At 27.5% G+C, this 27,976-nt stretch overlaps 1 protein-coding gene across 1 annotated transcript; it reads left to right on the forward strand.

Moving 5' to 3' along the window:
- Positions 1-649: 649 nt before the first annotated feature.
- Positions 650-27,623, forward strand: LOC103572497 (transcriptional regulator Myc-B). The gene is made up of 3 exons (XM_014442891.2): positions 650-1,168; positions 13,028-13,803; positions 24,756-27,623. Exons 2-3 carry the CDS (start codon positions 13,044-13,046, stop codon positions 25,364-25,366), a joined length of 1,371 nt encoding a protein of 456 aa, XP_014298377.1. The 5' UTR covers positions 650-1,168; positions 13,028-13,043; the 3' UTR covers positions 25,367-27,623.
- The last annotated feature ends 353 nt before the right edge of the window (positions 27,624-27,976 follow it).

Raw genomic sequence — 27,976 nt, forward strand, 5'->3', positions numbered from 1 at the left:
AGTCACGAAGTTGGATAAAAGTATTTATATCTTTTTTTGATTAAACTATCAATTAGTGATATTAAATAGTAAAAAATTACGACGTTTTCTAATGTGCTAGATAAACATTAGATATATTTATTATCTTCATCGTTAAATTTGGTATTATGAGATTGAAATTATATAATCTTCCAGTATGTCAAGGGTTTACATATGAATTCCAGCATGAATATAATAGACACGGTAAAAAATTGCTTAGTTATAAGTTTATACACATATTTTTTGATGGAATAAATTACATTTAAATGTATGTGTCGATTCATTAATTTTTATTAGTATATATTATTTAACAATGAAGTTTGTTCGTATAATGACGATCGTAATAATTTAATAACTTGAATACAATATTTACCTTTATTTTTTTCTAATACATAACATATTTGTTATTCCATTACCTATATTTTATCAATTTATTGTCTATGTTAGAAGTAATTACAGGAAATGTAATTTTTAAAAATATAAAGAAATAAGTACTTATTACATTATAGCGGATTAGATAATTTCGAAGAAAAAAAAATATAGTTAAGCACAAAAAACATTTAACATTAATTACTCATTTAAGGCTGGGGCATTGGTAAAACTGGAGACGTTCCTGATGCCGGGCTCAGTGGTAGGAGTCAGGTACAATACGACAAGATGGATGTGGCGGCATGTCTCGTAGTTCTGCCGATATAGTTTAGTCATCATTAACCGGCTCTAAAGTTAACATCAGTCTGTCCTGTGCCTGACGCCTATCTGAATTATTTAAAATTTTAATCTTCATTTGTAAGTACGTGGTGTTTTTATGGCATTATTTGAAATGTATTCATTCCTGAATTCGGCAAAAGTTAGTATCGTAGTGTCGTGTAATATTTATCCAGCATTATACAGGAATCGACACATATGTGACTGAAGGTTGCAGTAGTGCTGATTGTTATTACGATAATATTACTTACGAGTATAGTTATAGAAATTTTAATATTTTTTCCATTTTCTGTGAATTTTATAGTTTTGTAAAAAGTAAAACATTATTGTTTCAAAGTGACATTATTTTCTTAAACATTTTTATTTTTTTGTGGTGTATAATCAATCTCAAGTACTCAGTGAATCAACTTTTTTTGGATTATATCAAAAAAAAAAAAAAATTTAGGTACGAATAATTTTTAATTTATAAATGTTTTTGCATGAATAATTGTCTCACGGTGTTTCATTTATATGCTTTAGAGAAGTGTTACGTTTTTTGGTGTAATCTTATTTCAGTATAATTTAAGATGTACTTAATAACTCATAGTTTATAATAATTTAATTGTTCGATGAAATAAGAAATTGAGTGTGATTGTTAAATTTTATTTATAAATCGTAAAATATAATCCGACGTATATGAATTAACTATATTTCTATACACGCCCTATACATGGATAAAAGAACAACCGGCTTTTTAGTCCGCGTGGGTCGAGCCGGTCGGATCGATTCCACGATTCGCGCGTGTTGAATTTTTGTACTCTACTTATATGTTTAGTGGTATGTTCTAAAGAATTTTATTGTAAGGAATTGTTTCAATTCGTTTATCCAAACAACCCTTCATTCCTTTATTAATTATTCCATTTTTTAAATTTAATTTCTACAATTGTATAGTAAGTAAACGGATAAATTATTTTTATAAATTTATGCTAAACCGTAAAAAAATTTTATTGTATTTTAAATTTATGACATTCGTTAATTTCTTGTTGTTTGGTTAAATGAGTTAAACGAGCTAAGGAAGCTCGAAAACATTACTTGTAAATGTTTTAACTTTTCAAGCTCAAAAATCTATTAGGCCGGTAAAACATATACCTTCACTGAAAATAAATAATTTTTATCCGACGAAATCTTTGGAACGAATAAACCGATTTGAACGTTCTTGGCGGCAATCGAAAGGGTTCACCAAGACTTAGAATTGAAAACATTTTGAGGCGATTCGGGTAAGTGGTTTATAAATTAGACGCAAAAAACCTGGAAAAAACTTTTTTTCAATTTTTATTTTCCGTATAACTTGTAAACTACAAGACCGATCGAATCTAAAATCTAATAAATTTTAAGTCTTGGTAAGCCCTTTCGATCGCTACCAAGAACGTTCAAATTGGTAGATTCGTTCCAAAGATATCGTCGGACAAAAAAAGTTGACACACACGCACACACACACGCGCGCGCGCGCGCAGACGTTCATCCAGAAATAGTCAGAATAGCTTCCTAGGACCTCAGAACGTCGACTCGGATAAAAACTCAATTTTCGAAAATCGGACCGAAAGCAATAACTTCCTTTTTTTTGAAAATTTGCAATTTTCATAGCGGGAAGTTGAAAAAATAAAAATAAGCGCATCTAGAAAATTAAAAAAATGGTGGATGGAATATTTTTTTTTTTACAATTCATCGTTTAAAAAAAATTAAAAAATTATGAGACGTCGGCTAACTTCAGTATCATTTTTTTTATACTTTCATAATTTTGGTTCAGTAATAAAACTGAACAAAAATTGTTCAAACGATTAAATTTCAACTATATTTCATTGAATTACTTATGAAATATCATGAACAAAGAATAGGTCAAATGAGTTAAACGAGCTAAGGGAGCTCGAAAACATTACTTGTAAATTTTTTAACTCTTCGAGCTCAAAAATTTATTAGGCCGGTAAAACATATACCTTCTATATGTATATTTATAGGTATATCTATAGGTATATTTTTTTTAATTTGGTTTAATAATATCTTTTAAACGAATTGACTGTTAAACAAAGCTTCCGGCCATCGAAAAAGTTTATCAAGATTAAGATACATTAAAATTCAAGGTCTATCGGGCTAACAGCTAACGATACATTAAAAATATTAATTTTTTTTTACATTTCCTTGGAAATTTCAAAAACTACTCTATTAATTAATCTTAATTGTTTTTTTATATTTTTCGTACCCTACATCGTATATTATAATAATATAAAATGTCTCAGTGTCACTAAGTTTGAAAATAGCGAGAAAATATTGAACTCATTCGGGATTATTCGATTCATTTTTTGTTAATGTGAAGTTTTAATTATAATTAATTTAATTTTAAAGTTTTTACCACTTTTTTATTAACTCGCTTTTATGTATGTCTGTTCGGGTGGAATTTTGTAATTGATTTTAAAGTAGCTTCTCGATGAGCTAGAGACTTGAAATTCGGTAAAAAGCTCAAAATTAGATGACAATGCAAGAAAATGAAAAAAAATTTTTAAAAAAATGAGAAGAAGAAGCATTAGAAGAGGAAGAAAAAAATGAAAAAAAAAAAAAATCGAATAAAAAATTCATATTCGTTTGTTTGTCTGTTCAGTACGAATTTTTTGTAATTAATTTAAAATTAATTTCTGGATGAGTTATATTCTTGAATATAGCTCACAACTGGATGACAGATAAACAAACACCGTGTAATGAAAATACAATGAAAGAGATGGAAAGAAAGTGACGACTAGGACCTCCATCACCATGAATAGAGTCATACATTCAAAATTTTTAACTAAAAAAAATCTGGCTTTGATTTGTTTTAATATTTTGAAGTATAAATCTTATAAAAAATGAGTTTGATATATTGTTAGGTAGAAATAGCGATTTTCTATTTCATATTTGATTAAGTGAAAAGAAACTGAAATAAACCTGAAGTTTGTCGCATGTCTCCGTCATTATCTTATCCAGGCCTTTAAAATCGATTTCAAAATTTCACTCACACAATACTAAAAAGCATTAAATAATTATCAAAATAAATAGTATATTACATACCTAGGCCAGTAAAATAAGAAAAGTCTCAGAGCACATGTAATTGTTGGCCGAGGCGAAGCCGAGGCTGACAAACATGTGGTCTGAGGGTTTCCTTTTTACTGGCCAAGGTGCGTATACTATTTTTCTGCTCGACGAAGTCGGAAAGTTGCAACTTCGTTCAGGGCAGCGGCCCGAAAGTTGCCACTTTCCGGCCGGAGGGCAGAAAAAAAATTTTTAATATACCACGTTTTTAAAACGAACTAAAAAGTATAAAATAATATTTCTCAATCTCATGAAGATTTAAAACCACATACAAATTCCGAACTTCTTACAGATAGTCCTGAAAATTTATAATTGTGAATTTTTAATAGTTATGGAAATACTTGTAAGATTTAAAACGAAAAACGTGGGGCGCATGCAACAGATAATTGATGCATTAATAGTTCAACTAACAATTTTAATGCATTGCAAATAATATGGACTGATTTGTAAGTTTTCTAATTGACAGCTCTTCTCTACACTTCTTATAGTTATATATTGCATGTGCCCCACGTTTTTCGTTTTAAATCTTACAAGTATTTTCATGACTATTAAAAACTCACAATTATAAATTTTCAGGATTATCTGGAAGAAGTTCGGAATTTGTATGTGGTTTTAAATCTTCATGAGATTGAGAAATATTATTTTATACTTTTTAGTTCGTTTTAAAAACGTGGTATATTAAAAAATTTTTTTATTTCGATAATTATTAACAGCTTCAGTCATTTTTCTATTAATTAGATTTATTAAAATGTCATGAATTTATTTTATTTGGAGAGTTTTTGAAATGGTGCTGAAATCAACACACGAATTTTCTGAATCACAAAGCCTGCAATAAATGTTTTTTTTTTTTAAATTATTTTAATGTCTCAATCTCCTTAATTTTGAATCACTAACAGTAATGTTTAAAAAGATTTATAAGCTTTCATGTAAATTAAAAAAATTAGTAGACAAAACTTGGCTTAAGCTTGACTAATTTCTCATGGTTGCAGGTTTAAACTTGTAAATTTGCTTATAAGTTTTTGTACTGCTTGAACATCCTTTGTACAGTAAAATACCTAAAGAGAAGGTACGAACAAAATAGAATTCACAAAGTAGTATAGTGCAATCTCCATTCCTGTATGAATATAGCACAAATAGTACAATATGTAAAGAACAAGAAGGTCAAGAAAAATAAAGCTCTTATTATTAATAATAATATTATTCTTATTATTATTATTATTCTTATTATTATTATTATTATTATTATTATTATTATTATTATTATTATTATTATTATTATTATTATTATTATTATTATTATTGTTATTATTATTATTATTTTGCGTATTTTTACAGTTCAGTAAACGTTCTGTACAATATGTATGGAGATTATTTTACTTTAGAAACCTTCCTTATGTTTTGCAAAACAGATTCGCAAGAGTAACATTAATTTGAATGTGTACTAATAATAATGTAGTTCGTTACTTTAAATCAACGCATAAAAAAAACGCTTTTAAATAGTTTTACTGTAAGAATTTGTGAAAAAAAATTTATTGAATGCATTTTTATTTATTAGTATCTATTAACCGAAAAAACAGTTATATATACTATTTTCCCTATTTTTATTTCTGCACAGATAGTACAGTAACGGTAAGGTCAAACATTTACAACGCTTTGAAATTTCGTGGTGTTGTTTGAAATAACGCAAATAAGTAAGAAAAGTTCTTACCGGAAAAAAAACCTTGTCCCATTTCTTTTTCATAAACACAAAACGGGTTTCATGGCTAAATCGCCTAAACAAATGGCTCTAAAATGAAAACTATTCATCAAAACAAGTTGTCTAAACTCTTATTTTGAAGGGGAAAAAGCATCAAAAATGTGTGCCAAATTTCAAATTATAATATTAAAAATGGTTAAAGTTATTAATTTTTCAAGTCAAAAAAGCCAATTTATAAACAATTAGCCATAACTATAGAAATTATTAATGTTTTTGCATAAATATGCACATGTTTTTGCAGAGGATAAAAGTACACTTCTGTTGAGCTCTGGTTGAACTCGATAGCTCCATTCGCAAAAAGTCTGTCTTTTACGAATCTTACTCTTAGGGAAAAAAACGTATGGTAAAACTAAAATTTGAAAATACTTAGAAACGATGAAATTTTAATGTTATAAACTTATAAATATTGTTCTTTCGCAAATAACTATGAATTTTGAATTGTTTATCCGCGGGAGTTTTTCGTTCAACTAGCACTGGCTGCCCGAGCTTAAGCGGTTCTCACAGCCCAAGCGACACAAAAAAAAATTGTTGAATTTTTGTTAAATTTAATGCAACAATTTGTTATAGTGAATTTTTGAATATTTTTTATATTAAATTTTTTATCGAGCTGATTTTCGAAGAGGCTTATTAAAACATCGTAAACCAACAAATATTCATAAGAGACTCAAAAAAAAAAAAAAATAGTCAGTTTTTTTTTTTACAAGTTTCACGAAAAAATGGGTTGCTAGACTCCTTAAAAAAATTCTCATCCAATATGAGCTCTTAATTTTAATAGTAAGATTCTCCGCATCGCAGTTTTTTATTTTTTTCTCAGTCCAATAGAAAAAAATTCATACCTCATCATTAATTGATTGTACGGAAAAATGTTCTGGAAGAATTTTATAGGAAATTTAATGCTTTACAAAAAAGGTATCTTATGTTTTTTCGTAAGTCTCAACATTTTAATGATATTGAAGATTTAAGTTTGATCATTTAAAGACAAATTTCATTTTTGTTTATGAACTTTATAACTCGACAATAAATGACTATTATGAAATGCGCAATACTTGTAGTGAATTTTCTTCAATCAAGTATTAAATTTACTTGAATTTTAAATCTTGCGGCAATAAATCGTTTCTTAGGTCAAAAACACTTTTACGATTGAATGAAAATACTTCTTTATTAATTCAAGATACTTGATTTTCTTAATAGAAGAAAAATTTTGTTTATTCAAGGTCTGTTATTTACTCGTATTAAGAATTAATTTATTTATTCGAAGTTGATACATTTATTAAGGTAAATAATTTTTTTTCTTAAAACAAGAACCTTAATTTACTTAATTCAATAACAATATCTTTTGATTGAAGAGAATAAATTCGTTCTACTAACAAAACTCTGTTTTCCTGTTGGTAATATAGTTTCTCCAGGCAAGCTGTATGACCGACTTGAGCAAAGAGTAAATTTTCTTGGCTGAAGAAAATTATGTTCTTAAGGAATGAATTTTAACTTCCTCTCTCTCGCACTAGCACAGTAAATGGGTACCGAATCTACATTTTTTATTGAAACAAATTAAAATTAAATAATTGAATTATTTTATTATAATAAATTAATTAATTTATATAATTAAACAATATTAAATAAATTTGTAATTTTTTTTCTAACCGGATTTTTTTTTATTCAAAATTTTATTATTTTTGTTATTTTTATTATTTTTATTATTTCTTAATTCATTGAGAAATTTTCCTATTCCTTATAAATGCCTCTGATAAAGTATTTATCTGCTTCACAGCATTGTTAATAATATTCAAACCAGAAAATAATTTTTTCGATAAAAATTAAAAAAAATAGAAAGTTTTTTAGCTCAATAAATTTGTTTGCTCAACTGAAGAAATTCATTTCTTAACTGAAATTATTTTTTTGTTTGCGACAAAAAAAAATTTCTTGGCCCAAGAAAGTTTTTTCTTGATAATTTCACAGCTATTGTATATTTTAAAAGCATTTCTTTTATTACTTATGATTGGTCCTGTTATTACGACCCACAGTTTTTACCGGTTCTTAATGAGATTTTCTAAACTTATTCTATAGGCGATTATTTTGATCAAATTCGAAGATGAGCTAAATCGTTCGATTAGTTTTGAAGTAATAGCTGTTTGAAATTTTCACGATTTTTCGAAAAAATCCGTTTTTATTTACTGTTGATTCATATAATATTGAAACTAAAACTGATAGACAATTTCAGTAAAAAGTGTCTCAAAGCTTGATTAGTAAGCTTTAATTTTTTACCTCAAACTTTATGTTTTGACTATTTCTTCCAATAATTTGATAGCCTTGAAAATTCTAATAGAATCAAAAAACGTTAGAAATATGGTTTTCATTCGAAATAACTTATGTGTTTCCCATTTTAATACAATTTTGTCACTTGTATTTTGTTGTGAACACAATAACCTATGAATTTAACAGCTATTTTATATTTTAAAAGTATTTCTTTTATTATGCATGATGTTTCAATCGTATCTGTACGTCCTATAATTATAACTGGTCTTGCCATCGTAATAGTGATTACAATTATGATCTCATGCTAATTTAGTTTTCTACACTTCGTTTACGTGAAGGATAGTTTGGTACATTACCTATAAAGTTTTGTTAATTTAACTATCTACACTGAAATTTCATATTATGACTATACACTAACATATATGACAAGATATGTATGTATGAAACTTTATATATATGTCGGAGGAACAGGAGATATAGGGTCACTACCCCTGAGTATTGGAATTATTTTGTCCTGACATTTTATTTAAAATATAAACAAATAATAATTACACAAAACAACGATTTAATATTAAAGTATTGTTCACAAATAATAATAACTAGACAATCAGTATAATAAAGATAATACAGTACTACCTTAGTAAGTTACGACGATTTGGGACCGTCGTAATAGTTTAAGGGGCAATAAAAGTATTAGTCTCGATTGACCTGGAGCTAGGAAGGGTACGTAGGTGTGAGGGATCGTTAGTGTCTGTAAATGCAGGCAAAAAAAATTTATCAGTAACATTTAATTTTTCATTTCTCGAAATCAATATAAATAATTATTATTTAATTTTACTTGCAATAATGAGTCGGTCATATTTTATAAACTTTTATATTGCACGATTCATGATACGAAGCATCAGAGAGTGCTTTACGATCGAAAAATTTTTTTCGCCTCACTTCGGAAACTATTTTAATTATTATACCTTTGTTGATTTACGGAATTAAGATAAGTTGCACACCATTTTGAATATAATTTAATGGAAATTAATTCCATACTTTTCAGAAATTTATTTAGTTCAATAAATACCGAAAAAACATCAAAATAGTTTAGTGTCTGTAAATGCAGGCAAAAAAAATTTATCAGTAACATTTAATTTTTCATTTCTCGAAATCAATATAAATAATTATTATTTAATTTTACTTGCAATAATGAGTCAAATAAATTTTTTTTTAAATAAATAAATTTTTAACGATTGTTTTATTAGAAAAAAAATAATGATTAAGTAAATAATATTAGAAATTTTAAATATTCATTTGTTTTATGATTAGTATTAAATCTGATATTAATTTAAAACTTAAGTAATGGCTGGATGGGTTATCTTAAAGTCTAATAAACTAAATTAACTCAAAATTTATCGATTGTATATTTTTTACAATTTTTGCATGTCCACATTACCCCTCAAAATCTCATGAAATGATCAGCTACTTTATAAAATACAATAAACATACTCTCACACACACACTATGAAACTGAAATGTAATATGAGGGTCTCAGGTAGTTCAAAAATTTTTTTTGGTGGTTTAGGGTTAAGCACGGGTTGTAAAAATGAGAAAATTCGTAATAGTGTAAGGTCGTAACTTACTAAGGTAGTACTGTATCTCACAAATGTTGATACACACAGAATAGTAACTAGCACAATAGTTGTTACACGTAAAATTGATTAAACTAAAATAATAATAATAAATGATATTAGTCGTAATACACAATCGTCCGATAATATTATTAATAAACTATGATTCGATAATATACGAGTAATACGATAAAATAGGCTCGAGAACGAATCCATAGTCAACAGGATAACTTGTACTCGCACAACGAATGCTTGATTAGAACTAACTCAACTAGTACCAAAACTCTGTACTCTTCGTTAAAAACCTTTTTTGTCAAAATATTCAAAGGAGGACAACCGTCTTATATTATTTTACTATCTTGTCCTCTGTGTCTTACTATACCCATCTTGTGACCGTGGCTACGTTTGGTGAACAGATGTCACAGCAAGCCTAAGCCTCCCGCAATAAACATAATCTGCTTAAGTTGTGAAAAATTGGAACTTAAATTTTATTATTTAATTGTTACTATAAAAACTAGTCTCGATTGTTGGAAATTTCCCGTCTCATTGGAAAACCCCATTTTATTCTTTCATCTCCGACACATAAATAAATTGGAAAATCTAACTTCCATTTCAGCTGCTGAATGACCGTTTTTTTTGCGATTTTATATTGTTTTAAACAACTACAAAATTTCAAAACGTTTCAAATGTTTGACCTCAGCATGTATTTGAAATTTTTATCGAACTGTACTAAGAGAGAAATTGTTTACCAAGTATTTCCTTTCGGTTTAAAGTAATCTTGGAGCATTATAGAATTATTGAATAGATAATTATTTTTTTTTTTACAATTTTTCAGTCCTCACTAGTGTAAAAATAGACTATCATAAAATTTTATTATTCAGTGATGTGATTTATTTTATGCAATCTAATAGTGTTACAGTTCGGTCATATTTTATAAACTTTTATATTGCACGATTCATGATACGAAGCATCAGAGAGTGCTTTACGATCGAAAAATTTTTTTCGCCTCACTTCGGAAACTATTTTAATTATTATACCTTTGTTGATTTACGGAATTAAGATAAGTTGCACACCATTTTGAATATAATTTAATGGAAATTAATTCCATACTTTTCAAAAATTTATTTAGTTCAATAAATACCGAAAAAACATCAAGTTTAAAAAAATTTCCTGTCCGTCAAGGATGAAACCCGTACACACGATAACTTGCGAAAAAATCCAGTAATTGAAACAAATTTTTTTTTAAAAAATTCTTTGAAAGAATTGTAGATCCCCTATTGAAAATGGCTAGGTAATTCAATGTCGTTTAATTACAATTAATAAAAGAATAAAAAGGCTGTATAACTATACATATATATATCTATGTAAAATTAACATGGATGGTGAATATCTAGACATTATTCGTACATTTATTCCACCAGGGGCGCTTGCACATTACCGTCCTAGTACAGCTGTTTTTTTTTGTGTTATTGCTAAATGGTAAGCCTGAATTTTTTCAATTCAATTCTTTTTTTTTATTAGTTTTTATTTATATATAAATTTTTTTTTTGTTATTAATCGAGATATTTTAAGAAAATTCTTTTATAATTATAAAAAATTACTAATATAATTAAAAAAAAAAAAAAAACAAATTTTAAATATTTTAAATTTATTAATGCTTCCCGCCATTTTTTTGTTATTGTTTTATTATTTCATAATAAATGAGCATTATGAGTCGTGCACTTTTGGATTTTCCAAATTTTTTTTATATATTAAACGAATAAGTTATTGATTAATTACTCAACTAATGATATTGGTTTAAATTTGATATTAATGATATTGATTAAATTTGATATTAGTTACTATCATAAATTAATAACTTTGTCATAACTATATTGATTAATTTAAATTGAAAAATCGTAAACTGAATGTTTATTATTTGAGTAAAATAATTTTTAACGGACTATTGACAGACAGCAAATGTTATTATTTTTAGTATTTGTTTTATTAAGCAAATAAGGTCTTTTTAATCTTAGCTTGTGAGTAACAAATGAAATTCACCCTAAAAACATTATTTATCTTATGTTGTAAACAAAAATCCATCTGAATTAATTTTACCAAATAAAAGCAAAAAATCCATTATTTACAAAGTGATCAAAACTTATAAATCTGACTTGATATAATTTAGGGTAGTTCCTAACATTATAAGTATTAACATACTCACTTAAAACTTCTTTCTGTATATTAAAAATGTTTTTAAACTCTAATTCGTGGAAACGTCTAACATATTATGTTCTCTTTTTTATTTAAATTTCCGTCTTTATTATTTCGTAGGATTATTTAATCGTAATTAACATCTGCCAGAAATTACATAAAAAATGTAAAGCATGTTGTAAAATGTTGAAGATTCCAGAGTGATTCATTATTATCAAATTTATTTGATTTGTTGTTTATTTAATCTCAGTTGTAATAAATTCTATGTTACTATTTTTTAAATAATCCATACAATTATAGATATGATGTCGTTAATTTTATGAATTGTTACAAGAGTTTTAATACATAGTTCATAAAAAATTTATTAGTGATAATCAACTTACATTCAGAGCCAGGAAACTTGAATGAAAAGAAATAGATAGATGTAATTTCCTATCTAGTCTCCCTGGAAAAAAAAATTATATATAATAAGATATAATCATATAAAATTATATATAATTTTGTGTAATTATATATAAATATATAAACTTACATATATAATTAAATTAAATAATATATAATTTTGTATAATTATATAGGGCATATCTCATTATTTCAAACTTTTTATACATAAACATATATAATTATATAAATTTATATATAGTAATATAAAACGATATATATTTATATATAATTGTATAACTCTTTCTAATTTCAGTATATATAAATATATATAATCATATATTTATATATATATATTTATATAAATATTCATAATTATGTTATCTTATATATAATCATACATGTTTATACATTCAGTCGAAAAAATTTTATATGATTTTATAGAATTATATAAAATTTTATACAATGGAGTTCTAAAAAATTTTATCGAATGGCAATTTCTGAGTGAATATCAAGCTGTGCGGGTGTGTGAATCATAATATTTCGTAAAATAATTTAGATACGACCAAACAACGTAAGATTATTTGTAAAAACTGCATAATGGTTTATAAAATAAAGTCATTAAAATTTTTTAATTTATTACCCCATTCATAAATGTTATAAAGAAAAACTTTTTTTAAATTCTTGGAAATAGACTAACAAAACCCAAAGCGGGATGACAGCTAAAAAATTTTGAACTTTCAACAATGAATTAAGTTATAAAAAACTGAGATATAAAATTTAAAAAATCTTAGTTAAGTTTAAACGATTTTAACTTCTCATTTATTTTTTGCTTTTTGTGCTACAGCGAAATATACTACATATTCGTAAAACTATGTATATTTTTCAATAGATACTCTATATCAATAATTGATAACAAAAAGATGGGATAAATTATAAAATTAATTAGTTTTAAAAATTTTTTCAATTTAATATTCATTTTTAATCTGGATCTATTCTGATTTTGTAGCAAAATACTTTCATCAATGTGGGGAAACGAAGGCTTCAGTACGATGGAAGAACCGTTAGGCACTGTAGTGTCGGACGATGTTTGGAAAAAGTTCGATTTGGATGCACCTTTATTTACAGACAGCCATCATTATCGCGAACGTTCATTTGAGGATTCTACTGCCGAATCAGGTGACAATAAAAATTGTTTAGATTACCCAGAAATCCGTCATCATGACTGCATGTGGGCAGGATTGTGTATAAGTAAAGAACATAATAAAATACTATCCACTAAAAAAGATAAAAGTTTAGCGCACAAAATAGTGACGGCTAGTCAAAATTTATTGATATCCAAGACGTCATCTGCTTCAACATTTCATCAGACACAAGAGCAATTTTCTACAAAAAATCAACATCCACAAAGAATTGATAATTTAGAAAGTGATGGTGATTCAACACGTCCGGAAACGCCCCAAAGTTCTTCCGAGTCTGACACAGACAGTGAACATGATGTACCAATATTTAAGCATGATCAGTTTAGCATTAATGAAAAATTGATTGAATGTATGTCAGCACCTGTGAGCGAGGTCACTGGACAGTGTGTCAGAAGTTCATCGAGTATAAAGGTTGAGGTTAATGAAACAGATTACAGTGATAATTCCATTAATACTAGAACTAAACTCAGTACATCGAAACAAACAGAGATTAGTAATACCCTTAATGATCACTGTTATTACATAAATCATCAAAATAGTAAAAAATTAGATTATCTAGGTGTCCAAACACCATCTGATTCTGGTGAGTAGTATATTTTTCTACATTATTTTGAATTTTTATAACTTCCTTAATTTATTTTCAAAAGTGTAATCCTGCATGGAAATCAATACATACACCGTAAAAAAAGTCTGTACAGATTTCGCTAGCCCCAAAACTTCCCACTGTTCTCGAGCTCAAAAAAATGTTTTGAAAATGAAAAAAAAAAAAAAATACGTTTTTTTTTTTACCTACGCTAATATACGTTAGGTTGTTTGAAAAAAATCGTCTAATTTTTTTTCTTTTGTAACTTTTTTTTTTAAATTGCTATAACAGCCGGATTTTAAGCTATCTTTTTGAAACCACTTCTCATTTGTAGAGTATTTGTAGCTGTTTAAAAGTCTATAGCGATTTTGCTCTTACTCGATCCATGTCGATTGTATCAGCTTTAAAAACCGATTTTTTCACTTTTTCCATGTATTTTTGGTAATAGTGAAAAAACGGCTCATCTTATGAAAAATTTCCACAGGACCTATCTTTTAGTAAATTTTGCCCTCTACAAAATTGTTTATTATATGTACCTACATTGCTGAAGCGTATTGTTGATAAGATACGCCTACGGCTCGTAGCATCATAAGCCTTACGCTCATATGTCGCGACAATACGATTGTCAAATTATTTGCTCCTTAGTATACATGCAGCATAAACTACTATTTTCCAACGGGAGAATTTTTTCTCGGCATAGGGGTCCCTTTTTAGTCATAAATTCAATAGGTCGGTTTTTTTGGATTACCCTAATGTATATGTATGCACATGTATCCAATCTGATGATTAAATTTAGATAAGCCAAATCATACAGCTAATTAATATTCATTTTGGCGTCAACGTCCAAATTTTTCTTATATTTGTCGTCTATAAACCACCTGAGCATATGTTGCGTCACATGGCAACATTATGGTTCGCCGCTGTATCATCAAATTGGCGCTTAACTGCTGAGTGTTGTGTGGACTATCGACTGAATATCATATCACTTGTATAACTATACAACATATAACTATACAAGAAACGTTAAACTATTAGCAGGACGTATGTATCAAATAGCGTCAGATATTAAAAACTATGTCCTTCTTTACAGACATAGTAAAACACAATATACACAAGTAACAAATGAAATTTTTACCTTTCCATTATTTATATACGAGAATAAAGTGTAGTTTTTGTACGCATCTAGTTATTTACAGATAACGACTGTATCGATTATATACATATAGATTTTACATTTGCGAGAAAAAGAAAGAGTAAAAGTCTATATTAATGAATCGTACATTTGTATCGTACTCGCAAATTCATCACGTGTAGTACGGTAATTTTATTAATACTCAGACAGGAAAGTACGTCGGGCCCAGGCTTGGTTCAACTATGTAGAACCCTGGGCCAAACTTGTAAGTCAGTCTTGTTCCAGCTTTGGTAGAAGTCTAGAATGATAGCATCGTGCCAAGCCTGGTTGCCAGCACTGACACATGGTTGCTTGCTAGACCTGGTCCATGCTTGATTGCCAGACTTGGCCCATGCATCGACAAAACAAGAAAATTAATTTAAAAAAATTTTATTATTATTATCCTACTAGAGTTTGTGATCATTAACGTTTAAGCTATTTAAGTGAGGTAAATGACGTAAAAACAGCTCGGTGAAAATTCTGCCGGGCTCTGGACGCGAACTGCCGTCTTTCTGATCGCTGGGTTTGAACGGTAGCTACTGGACGAACCTACTAATGTTGAACTGAGACTTTTTTATGTTCTACTTATACATTTTACTACAACCACTCAATTTTATGAAATATAAAGAGCAATTTAATTAATATTTTTGATTAAGAAAAAAAAATGATAATTTCGTGTTATTTTTATTATAATTACATAATTTTTAAAAATAAAATTTATAAAACTTAATTGATTATTTATCAAGAACTGAGTTGAATTAACTTGCTTTACCACCATTTTTAAAAATAACATTTATTATAATAATTCATAAGTTATTTCTTACTTAAATTAATTTTTATAAGTAAAATTATAAAATTACAATTGTTCATTGCAAATAATATCGAACTAAAAAATGTTTTAATTGTTAGTTGTAAATAATTTTAATTGAAATGTTAAAATATTTATTAGACCGGTTCAAAAAAATCGACTATTTTTTTTTTTTCAATACCCGCAGTGAAATATCTTCCTAGTCATGAAAAAAGAAGTCTGTGAAAACGGGAGCTCCTAATATCAATTTTGCAAGGTCGCTCATCGTAAATTTCTATTTTACGTTTAAATAACACGGGAAAAAAAATTTTTTAACTTTGGAATTTTACAAATCATTTTGGAATTAACATGTCGGGGTGAGAGATACATATTTTTGAAGGAAATTGAACGCTCTAAATAAATTGTCTTTTATGTTTTTTCTCTAAGTCTACTCCTTTAAAAGTTATTCGAGTTTAAAGTTCAACATGTAATCAATTTAACCTTATTTTCATAATTGTTCTTAAATATTTCATATCTATTATTGAAAAAAGAAATTTGTTTTAAAATATTAAATTATCAAGTTTAACGTCGTTGACAAAGTAGATCTTTATTGTTCTACTATGAAGAGTAAATGACTTTTCAATTTAAAAAATCTGAAATTAATTCTCTCTTTCAAGTTTAAAAAAAATTTGAATTGTGTATACTTAATTTTTCGGAAAAACGACCAACTGTGGTTTGTAGGAAATTTTTTCCAAATTTTAATGAAGAAACATTAAAATAATCATTAATTTATTTTATAATGACCTTTCTACTGTAATTTATAAAAAAAAGTTTTCAAAAAAAATGTTCAAGAAAGTGATATTATTATTTCAATAAATAAAAAAAGATTGTTCCTGAATAAGTGTCGTCTTTTCTTAAAAATGTCATTGTTGGGTTATTGATATTTAATTGTTGTTAGTAGCATTTCATTGTTCATAATAATGAAAAGTTTCCTTCAACAAGTTTTTGTTTTAAAATCAAGTGCATCCAAACTTTGATTAAAATATATTGTACTATTCAATCAAATGTTAGTTTAATTATAATCGAACTTAAAGACTTTAACATAAACGCTTAAGCAATTTCTCATAATCGAGTAGAGATTTTAATTCAATAAAAATGATTTTCTTGAGACAAACTAGTTTTCGTTGGTTCAAACGAATTTGGTTGCACTGAAAAGGAAATTTGTCAAACTCCTAGGGAGTTTGATGTCAGGACCTTATTTTTTACAGTTTAGTTTTTTCGAGCACTCGAATTTCAGGTCTTGATATTTGTTATAAGAAATAATAATTATAATCGTTGATTGTAACGAGCGATTTACGACCAATGACGTATGCAGTGCTCACATATGAAACCGTTAAGAACTATATCTGAGTAGGAACCCAATAATCATGAAAACTAACCTAATAAAAAGTCTAATACATGTATTATTTAATATAAAAACTTGAACAAGTTTGTTTCTAAATATGAAACCAACACGTCTTAAAATTTTAGGTTAATTAATATCCTGCTTTGATTCCATTTCATTAAAATCTAGTATTTATTTGTACTTTTAATCACTTTTTAATAAAATTGAATTTCAGGTTATAAATTTAAAGTGATACAAATTTATCAATTAATGACGATCCACAATCGTTAGCCGAACAATTTATTGCGCATGTGTATTATGGTGGTGGAGAAAGAAACTGGGGAGAAAAAAATCCCAAGCTATCGTTGGGACGACTATAATCTAGAGAATTTTTTTTGCTAGCGACGCAGCTTTATTAGGTAAAGTTGAGTTCACCCCGGTAACCTATCTTGAACATTTTGATAACTTTGATTATAGAGTAGGGATATATCACGCCTGTTTTCATCGAATTTTGCGGTAGAAGGGATGCACAAATGCGTTAAGAAAGTTTAAACACTGCATTTAACCAATCAGAAGTGATGAGTGTTTGACGAAATAGTTCATGTGGCTAAGGTTAGGTATTTAACGGCGTTTATTTTGAGCATGTATTATATAAAGAATTAAAAAATATTTTTGATTACTCTATAAACCAGTTAATTTGCTAGAGGATGTCAACAAAGATTTGAAACATTGTTTATTTATTAACTAATAAAAATTTTTCAAAGTCAAAGCAATAAAAAACTATTTTTAACTTAAGAATACTACGCTTGATGGCAGTGTGGTTTTGAGATCGGCCCACAGGATCAACCGTTTTCCAGAATTTTTTTTTTCACTTAAACTCCAATCGAATCTAAATATCCTTAGCTTAGGGTTTTCGAATGTAGATTACCTTCGTTACATCTGATGATATTTGGAATTTTTTAAGTGATTTTGATCATAGATTTTTTAATTCTATCGCGAAATCCGATTTCACAAATTAAATATTACTATGTCATGATTTAAATTTCAATTAAAAATTCATGGATAAATTATTATTGATTGAGTAACAAATTAACTGGTGAACATACGATTTTATTTTATTCTATCAATCTAGACAAATAATAAAAAGTCGTGTAGAGAAATATGTATTTTTTTAAAGCAGTTAATTTATTCTGTTGATTATAAGGTTAATCAATTATTTTTCTTTGAACTTGCTATATATAAAGCATCGACCTATCTCATCATATTATGTTATATATAAGATTATATTTTCACGGTCGAGCACCGACAACATTCAGTCGTGCGTACACCAATAACACATCTCCATCATGACGTAATCCATTCATTCATTCATTCATTCATTCATTGAAGTTCAACCGATATTTACGGGTGTGAGCGTGAATAAGTGGCGTTAAGTATTAAGTGAGCTGTAAAGAGTCTAGAAACGTGATTGACGTCTCACATTCTCGTAAGTTCTTTTGCCTTTACCCTATGGCTATTTGCCAAAATATTTTAATCTTGTTTCTTTTTTTTCTGTTTTTTGGTTTTTCTGCTTAGTCTTATGAAAAGTTTCATAGAACCAACCTTTTTTTACATAAGTACAAGTCAATAAATAAAAAAAATGCTAGATAGGTCTTAAAAAAAAAAAAAAAAAAAAAAAAAAAAATAAAAAAAAAAACACACAATTTGCGTAGAGACCCCTCGCTGACCTTTCCAGAATTAGGTAGTTAAGTTTGTACTGTACATCGGCTGCCGCCATACTATGAGAAAAATTAATGGGCGTTGTAAAATGTCGAGCGTTAAACCTGATTTTGGAATGTGGACCAATCATCGATTCTTCAAGGAGTTAGTCGGAAGGGGTCTTTTCTTATCCCTCTGTTTCTGATCCTTCTTTGCCCAACAGTGTCTGTATGATCCCTAATTGCACAGACTCCTTTATTATTATTTTTTAATTTCATTAATTTAATAAATAATTTATTTTTATATACTCTTCATCAAAAAAATCTGCAACCAAATCTTCTTCAAATTTTTTTTACAGTTTCAATGATAAAATAAAATCAGCTTAGAAAATTGTCAATCAAGTTTGAACATCAGAGCTTCAGTTCATTGGAAGAAACTTGATTGATGCTATAAAGAATAAATGTTGAAAATTAATTTTGGAAAAAATTATTTCTATCAACACATTTTATTTTCTCGTTTAATAATAGTCACTATTGATATTAATTTTCTAATTGTACTAACATATGCATTAAGAACTATGTAATCAAAATAAACTTACATTATTTTCTATTTACTATATTTCATGAAAATAATAGGTTGTTGTTGAAACAGTAACAAAACTTGAAAAACGTAGGCAATATGTAATCGATTATAAAAAGGAAAAAATTATTATCTATGACGCAATTAATTGTTGTCACTTATTCTTTATGTGGTCAATTTTTTTAACTACAAATCAATTAATCTTCATTAATTTTCGGTTTCTTCCTTTTTTTTTTATAAACTTAGATCTTTATAGTTACATTGAGTTTTTTTTGCAATCGATTGTTTACGAATTGATTAAGTAATCGGAAATGATTGACAATTTCATCCAATTATTGTTCTACTTTGTAAAATAGTATACACTGAAAAAATAGATATTTACGTCATAAGGCCGTGAAGTGGCGGTTTTCTGACAGCGACGATATTTCGATATGAGCTTAAGTTTTGTGGCGGGAAGGTTCGAAACGGGCGGAAATTTACGCTCGTTTTCGAACATTCGCGTCACTAACATTAAAGCGATTATCGAAAAAAAGTCGTTAAAATCGCCACTAAACGACCGAATGACGTACAATATTTTTTGTTATTATTGCTCCATAACTTTAACTTTTAAGGGATAGGAGCCAAAAAATGACATTTTACTTTTTTTTTTTTCAATCACTTGTAGGTGAATATAAATATTTTTTAAACAAATAATTGACTAATTTGTATTACTTGCTTTAAAAATATATGCTGATAATTTACTTGCATCGTGTATTTATGGTTAATAAAATGGCGTGGTTATTATTTTATTAACATTAGGTCCGCATCATAATAAACTGCCAGCAGAGAAATAATTAGTGCCACTCAATAGTAACTAAGTTTAAACTTTCCTCAAATTCATTGGTCAGTACACTAGAATGCGACTTTTTTTTACGATCTCTCTCAATTTCGTCTGGGTGTACACGAAAAGTTCGTAAAAAAAAAAAAGAAGGGGGTAAAACTTCACGGCCTAGGCCGTGAAAAAAAGACGGTATAGTAGAGTCGCTAAAAAAGAGTCCCTTTACGGACGCCACCCAGCGCTCAAGAGTTGAACCTTTGGAGCGAGTATAACAAAAAAGTTTTTTTCCTCCCGGTAAATGTTTTGTTCTGGTAGCAAAACTGGTATTCTTGTGGTAAGAATACCAAAGTTTATTTCACAGAGCAATACGTATTCTGACTAACAAAACTTGGTATTGCTGTAGGTATAATACCACAATTAAAATAAAATAAACTTAACCCTGCTTTATTGACATGCATGCATGTACGTAAATAGAAGAATTTTTTATTATAACAGACGTACTATCAACAATTGAGATGATAAACGAATAAATACTAATTAATAATTTAATAATTTTAAAAAGGAATATTGCACGCATTATTTTAATATTCGTTGTCACTTGCACTCTTATTTCTATCTCATAATACAACATGAGGTAAAAATTCGGAAAAAAGCTTGCTATAGCCCGCCAGAGAGAAAAGTACGACGGGTCCAGGCTTGGCCCAAGTATGTAGAACCTTTGTCCAAGCTTGTAAGCCAGCCTTGGTAGGACTCTGGAATGATAACACGGGGCCAGATTTGGTTGCTAGACTTGGCCCATGCTTGGTTGCCAGTCCTGCCCCATACTTTGTTGCCAAACCTTGCCCATGCATCGAGGAAACGGATAAATTTAATTTAAAAAAAATTTTATTATTATTAACTTCGTAGAATTCATAATCATTAACGTTTAAACTATCTCAAGGCGGTAAATGATGTGAAAAAAACTCGGTGAAAATCCTGCTGGGCTCTGGGCGCGAATTTCCGTCTTTCTGATTGCTGGATCCGAACGATAGCTACTAGGCGAACCTACTAACGTTGAACTGATACATTAATATGATCTACTTATTAAACCATAGGTATAAGTGCGTGACACTTGCACCTTTTGATTTTATTTTTCTTTCAAATTGAGAATACTTATTAATAAGCTGAACAAAGTCATGTTGTTTACAAGTCAGGACATTTTTTTTTTTTCGTAACAATAAAATGATAATATTTTAACAACTAATATATCTTAAAAAAAGTTTAGATAACTTTATTTAATGAAAAGAAAAAAAAAACATCAAAAATAAAATATTTGAAAATTTGTTAATATTGCTACGGAGTATTTCAAAATACTCGAATCTAAGTTTTGTCATAGTGCTGGGAGAAAGGAAATCCAGGTATATTCTAAGCACTACCTAACGCTGCTAAATTATGTGATTATTCAAACCGTGGCGGATGGCTTTTATATACTTTCGTGACTAGACTAACATCAATTATATTGAATTGTCGGAAGAGTACGTAATGCCACAACTTTGTAATTTTGTATGTGTATACAGTCATAAAAAATATGTTTGTTAATACTCACACATTATCTCTTCAAGTTTTTTTTTTTTTTTTTTTTTTTTCATATAAAATTATTTAAAAAATATTTACACATATATATCGTTATGAAGGAAAGAGCGAAAATATTCAAGGCTATTCTACATGACTATACGTACTGTTTCCTGCCAATGTTTAATTTGTAGATTTATTTTAATGATGATTTCGCGCCATTCAAACATGTTGATATGATTTCTTATTGAAAATATTTTCAATTTTTCACTGTAAAAATAAAGAATTTTCATTAAAAGAGAAATTCAATTATTTTTTATCATTCTTTTAAACTTCGTTGAAGAAACGGCATTCAAGAAGATTCACCAAAACTTGAATCTAAACAGCTTTTAAAATTAATTGCTTAAGTTATCTCTTGATCCAATTAATTATAAATTTTACTCAGATATGAGTGTTGACTAATCTTATCAACTACTACAAGATTCATTTAGATTAAATTTATAGTTTACGAAATCTTTCAGATAAATAAAATTGAAAAAAAAAAAAAAAAAAAATCTGAAAAACGGTCGACCCTGTGAGCCTACCTCAAAACTTCTCGCTTTTTTCGAGCTCGGAGAGCAATCATAATAAAAACCAAGCAACTAACATGTAAAATAGAAAAAAAAATTAAATCATTTTTTTAAATATAGGGCATTCCACGCCAAATCGGACGGTTTCAATAATTTATTTTTCCGATTTTCTTAATTTTTGGTTATTTTTTAGTACCCCTCAAAAGAGGCTTCCCGGTAAATTTTGAGATTTTTTTGATCATAACTTTCGTAATAATGGTCGAAATTCAATGTTTTTTTTTTTCAAAATTTTCGTTTTTAGATGGCCTTTACAGAAAAAATTATAAAACAAATATACAAAATGTTTTTAATCGAGATTTTTGAATTTTAAGCTTTCAGCTGTGTTTTTAAAAAAAGATGTTTCCTTTGATTTCCTTGAAAATTTTCTATCTTAAACTTCTATCCATTCTGCAACTTTTAAGCCCGGTCCGATAGTGGGCCTTCTATAATTACTATCTTTTTTCAATATTTGAAAATTGAAATAATTTTTTTTTCGCTATAAATGATTATCAGTACCGATTTTTGACACTGTATACTTGTTTTTCTTGCATATTATAAATCGATTTCAATATTTTTTTGTTCTAAGTAGGGATTTAAAAGCAGTCAGTAAAAGTTAATGCTATTTATGAGCAGTAGTAATAAATGTCTTTATTTATTAAGAAGCAACTATTTCGAAGCAAAAGAAACATTAGATTTGCTATACAATACAGCTAAGATCATTACAGGAGCTCAACAATTCCATATAATTATTCGAAAAAGCGCGAAGCATGAAACAATCGTTAATATTAAATTTTCCAAAGAACACGAAAATTTACGCCCGTTTTCGAACATTCGCGTCACTAACATTAAAGCGAATATCGAAAAAAAGTCGTTGTCAAAATCGCTACTAAACGACCGAATGACGTACAATATTTTTTGTTATTATCGCTCCATAACTTTAACTTTTGAGGGATAGGAGCCAAAAAATGACATTTTACTTTTTTTTTTTTTCAATCACTTGTAGGTGAATATAAATATTTTTTAAACAAATAATTGACTAATTTGTATTACTTGCTTTAAAAATATACGCTGATAATTTACTTGCATCGTGTATTTATGGTTAATAAAATGGCGTGGTTATTATTTTATTAACATTAGATCCGTATCGTAATAAACTGCCAGCAGAGAAATAATTAGTGCCACTCAATAGTAACTAAGTTTAAACTTTCCTCAAATTCATTGGTCAGTACACTAGAATGTGACTTTTTTTTTTTACGATCTCTCTCAATTTCGTCCGGGTGTACACGAAAAGTTCGTAAAAAAAAAAAGAAGGGGGTAAAACTTCACGGCCTAGGCCGTGAAAAAAAGACGGTATAGTAGAGTCGCTAAAAAAGAGTCCCTTTACGGACGCCAGCCAGCGCTTAAAAGTTGAACCATAGTTTTTAAGGTCCATATAAACGATTTGAATAAACATTCGTAAATCATGAGAGCGCCTTTTGCGGAGGATGCAGTAAATATTTAAAAATTACGAAACAACATCGTAATTTTTATAACTTACATCGTATTATAACAGAGGCAGCACTGTCATATTTATTTTATTCAGAAGTACATAGAAAGATAAATATAGGAATATATATAGTTTTTGAATTGTAATTTTTATTTCTTTCTTTTTTTTTACGATGTTAAATTGTAATTTTTTAAGTAATTCTAAAAGCCTTTGTTAAAATTACGATATTAAAAAGTAAAAAATATAACCCACATAGTAGATTTTGAAATAAAATATTTCAAAATTGACGCTAATAAAAGTCTAGTCCACGATTACGATATTAACATCGTAAATTTTGCTAGGATTTTCTTTCCGTTTAGTTACTCAAGTTTTCATGCTTTGCATATTTTTAAAAATAATTTTTTTTTAACATATGGTACATTGCCAACAGCTTCCTAGGACCTGGAAATATCGAGATCTGATAAAAACTCGATTTCCGAAAATTGGATCAAAACCAATAACTTCTCTTTTTTTGAAAATTTTCCATTTTTATAGTGGGAGGTTGAAAAATTCTGTAAAATATTCCGATTGGCACAAGAATACCGTGGATTAAAAGTAAAATGAGGTTATATTTTATTCATTCATTATTATGATTATCTTATTCCTTTATTTTTTTGTATCTCATAATGGCTATAATAAATATAATTTTGTTCATATTCAAGAATTTAAAAATCAAAAATTTATAAAAATTATTTTTGAGCTCGAAAATTTATCCAAATCAAAATTTGTTCATTCAATCACTTGTTAATAAAATTAACCGTGCAGTGCAGTTAAGCCAACTGCATGTATGAAGTAACGTTAACAATATAAAAAAAATTTTTTTCTGTTTTAGAAGAAGAAATTGATGTTGTTTCGTTCGAGAAGCCAGCAGTTTTACCTACTCTTCCGAGTACTGTAGATCACAAAGTCTTTGAATCAACAGTGAATACTGTTCTGAATGACAAACCTGTCCCAAGACCACGAGGTAGACCACCAAATGTGAATCGTAAACGTCCGGCACAAAGTCAGGCACAAGAGCAAAGACCCGCAAAACGTATAGCAGTGCAAAGATCGTGTCAAAAGAAAGCTCTAAAAGTACCCAAAAATAGCCCTCTACCAATTTCAATATCTACAAACATACTGAAGTATACGCCACCATCGATAGCTACCTCTGATGACGATGAACCTGGTACTGATAAACGAAATCTTCATAACAACATGGAACGGCAAAGAAGAATAGAACTGAGAAATGCATTTGATGACTTAAGATGTTTAGTACCAGAGCTTAAAATTAAAGAAAAAGCACCAAAAGTTGCAATTTTACGTCAAGGAGGGAAATTTTGTATTAAAATAAGAGAACTCGAAGAAGAATTGATTAGAGAAAAAATGGAGTTAAAAAAACGTCAAGACAAATTACGGACAAGATTAAGTTATTTAAGACGATGTTTAGCAAAGAAGCGCTAAAAATTTAGTACTGTAAAATATTTTCAATGGCTGATAAATACCTATAACGATAAATATTTAAATTAATTACTTGGTATTTATAGTACACGGATAGAAATGTTAAGCAAATATTCCTATGCAGCATAGTAATGGTTACATTACTATAGTTTGCATAAGCAGTCACATAAAAGCGGCGTGACAAAAACTATTGAGTAATATAACCATTACTATGTTGCATAGGAATATTTACTTGACATTTCTCTCCACGTAGTTGACATCTATTTAAAATTTTGATATAAAAATAGGGTTGAAAGAATTTAAAAACTTTCATATCCTATTTTTCTAAATTTATTTTAGTTCTTTGGTACTTTACTGGTTTTCGGTAACTTTTTAAATTTTATCATCAATTTTTTAAATATAAAAGAACCGATAACAAATACGCTTTTGCAATATCATTTTTTTTTAAATTTATAAAATAGTAATAACGATTCTGATAATGTGTGTTGGAATTGTTATTCTATATTTTTAAACTCAGGGATCCAAAGACTCTATTAATGAAAGCGAGCTCGGATCAACGATTAATTGGCTATCATTGTTAATATAAGTAACTTTTGGTATACGAGCATTTATTGTGGTTGTACAGTGTAAAAATATTCTATTTAGATGAGTGTTTTAAATTGATAGGTAGTTTTTTTGTCGTAACTATCAATTTTTCGGGTATGTTAAAACTTTATAATAATAAATAGCTCAAAATTGGGGGTTTATATGCCACATATAATAAAGATCATAAAAATAATTTACAACTTAGTAAGATAAATCTCAATTTATATCCTCCAATTGGTAAAAAATGTTATTTAGATTTTTACAAACTTTTTATAATCCAAAAATTGTAAGAATATAATTATTTTTGACTGATTTAAAGTATAAAATGTTTACTTTTTTTTATTAATAATTAAAAAGGGACACTTTGTAAAACCCCAATATATTGAAACGATTAGTTATATTTATAGTTGAAAATAAAATGTGGTTGAGCCACATTTTATAATAGTTAGATATTTCATACATTTTTGTTTTCTTTTTCTGTTTATTCATTAAACGACAGTCGCTGTGCGATGTTGTGGCAGCGAATGGTAGTTAAGATATTGACAGGCTAGCCAATAATATATATTTTATATGAAACAAAATACTACGATTTGAATAGTAGAATTTATTTTTTTCTATCAATGGAAATGAAAAGAAAAAGAAATTGGTCAAAGAGTTTTTAAAAAGTAAACTCAATAATGAGTTAATTTTTGTCTTGTTAATCTCGGTCTCTCATTATTAATTTTTTTTATTTTCTATATACTATATATATAATCCCATATATCATGGCCATATATTTTAGTTTTTCTTCTTTTATATTAAAGCTTTATTTGTTTTTAAAATATTTCACTGTTTTTAAAATTCATATAAAACTTAGTCTTAAGATAATTATATAATTTAATTAATCTAAGTACAGTTTTCAGGTTAATTTAGTTTTAAACATTCACAAATTGTCTTTCTCTAATTATTTTTGATAATCGAACTGGAAAGTGTGAAATATTAGAAAAGAGTTTTCAGTTCAGTGTAATTTATAATGTTTAATTGCCTGTAGCAGAATAAGTCATTAATCATTAATTTATCACAATTTCCATCCATTTTTCATATATGACTCACCGCATTGTCTTATTAGTATAAAGTTTAATGAATATGTGAGAAAAGTTTCTGATGAGCCCTGATAAGACCTCATATTAATCGTCCATATCTGGCCTAATATAAAAATTGTACGAATCTGGTCTTAAATGGACTATATACGAGCATAGATTATATGGGCACATTGAAAAATTTTTTCACGGGAACAGATTTATACATTACGATCTTTACTGAATAACCATCGGTAGAATTGACTTAGTAATTTTATAATCATTGCTATGTTAGAACATTTTATTCCTCATTTTTTTAGTTTTATAATTTTATATTTTTATTTTATATTATTATTATTATTATTATTATTATTATTATTATTATTATTATTATTATCGTTATTTTTAATAATATTATTGTCTTTATTGATGTTATTATTATGGCGTTTATTCTGCGATGCAAAGTTCATTTATTACAATATACTATTAATGGACTAATATTTATAAACACTAAATTTTGTTTTGAGATTTTTCTAAAATTATTATTTTAAATTGATTTCTTTTACTTAATTTTGACATATTTTTATACACATACACCTATATATATTCCAATTTTGCTTTTAATTATAATTATATAAGCAAAAATAATTGATAGATATTAAGATGAAAAAAAAATAAAAATAAAAATGTGTTCAAAAAATTTTGATTTAGCAGTATTCACTTTTAATATACTTTTAAATTGTTAAAAAAGTTCCTATAGAATTTGAAGATTACAAATTAATGAAGGATTATGAAATTATATATATATATATATATATATATATATATATATATATATATATATATATATATATATATATAATTATTTTTAAAAAGAATAACAAAAAATGGAAAAACTTATATGAATGTCGAACTGAAATTTTTTTTTTCAATACTATATTTCATTGGGAATCAATAATTTAATAACTGG

This window comes from Microplitis demolitor, chromosome 7, assembly GCF_026212275.2.
Source record: "Microplitis demolitor isolate Queensland-Clemson2020A chromosome 7, iyMicDemo2.1a, whole genome shotgun sequence".
In the NCBI taxonomy this organism is placed as follows: Eukaryota; Metazoa; Arthropoda; class Insecta; order Hymenoptera; family Braconidae; genus Microplitis; species Microplitis demolitor.

Bases quoted from the DNA above. Each gene is read 5' to 3' on its own strand.
- LOC103572497 (XM_014442891.2), top strand. From the start codon at position 13,044: ATGTGGGGAAACGAAGGCTTCAGTACGATGGAAGAACCGTTAGGCACT. The intron at 13,804-24,755 runs GTGAGTAGTATA...TTTCTGTTTTAG, and splicing joins CCAAACACCATCTGATTCTG to AAGAAGAAATTGATGTTGTT.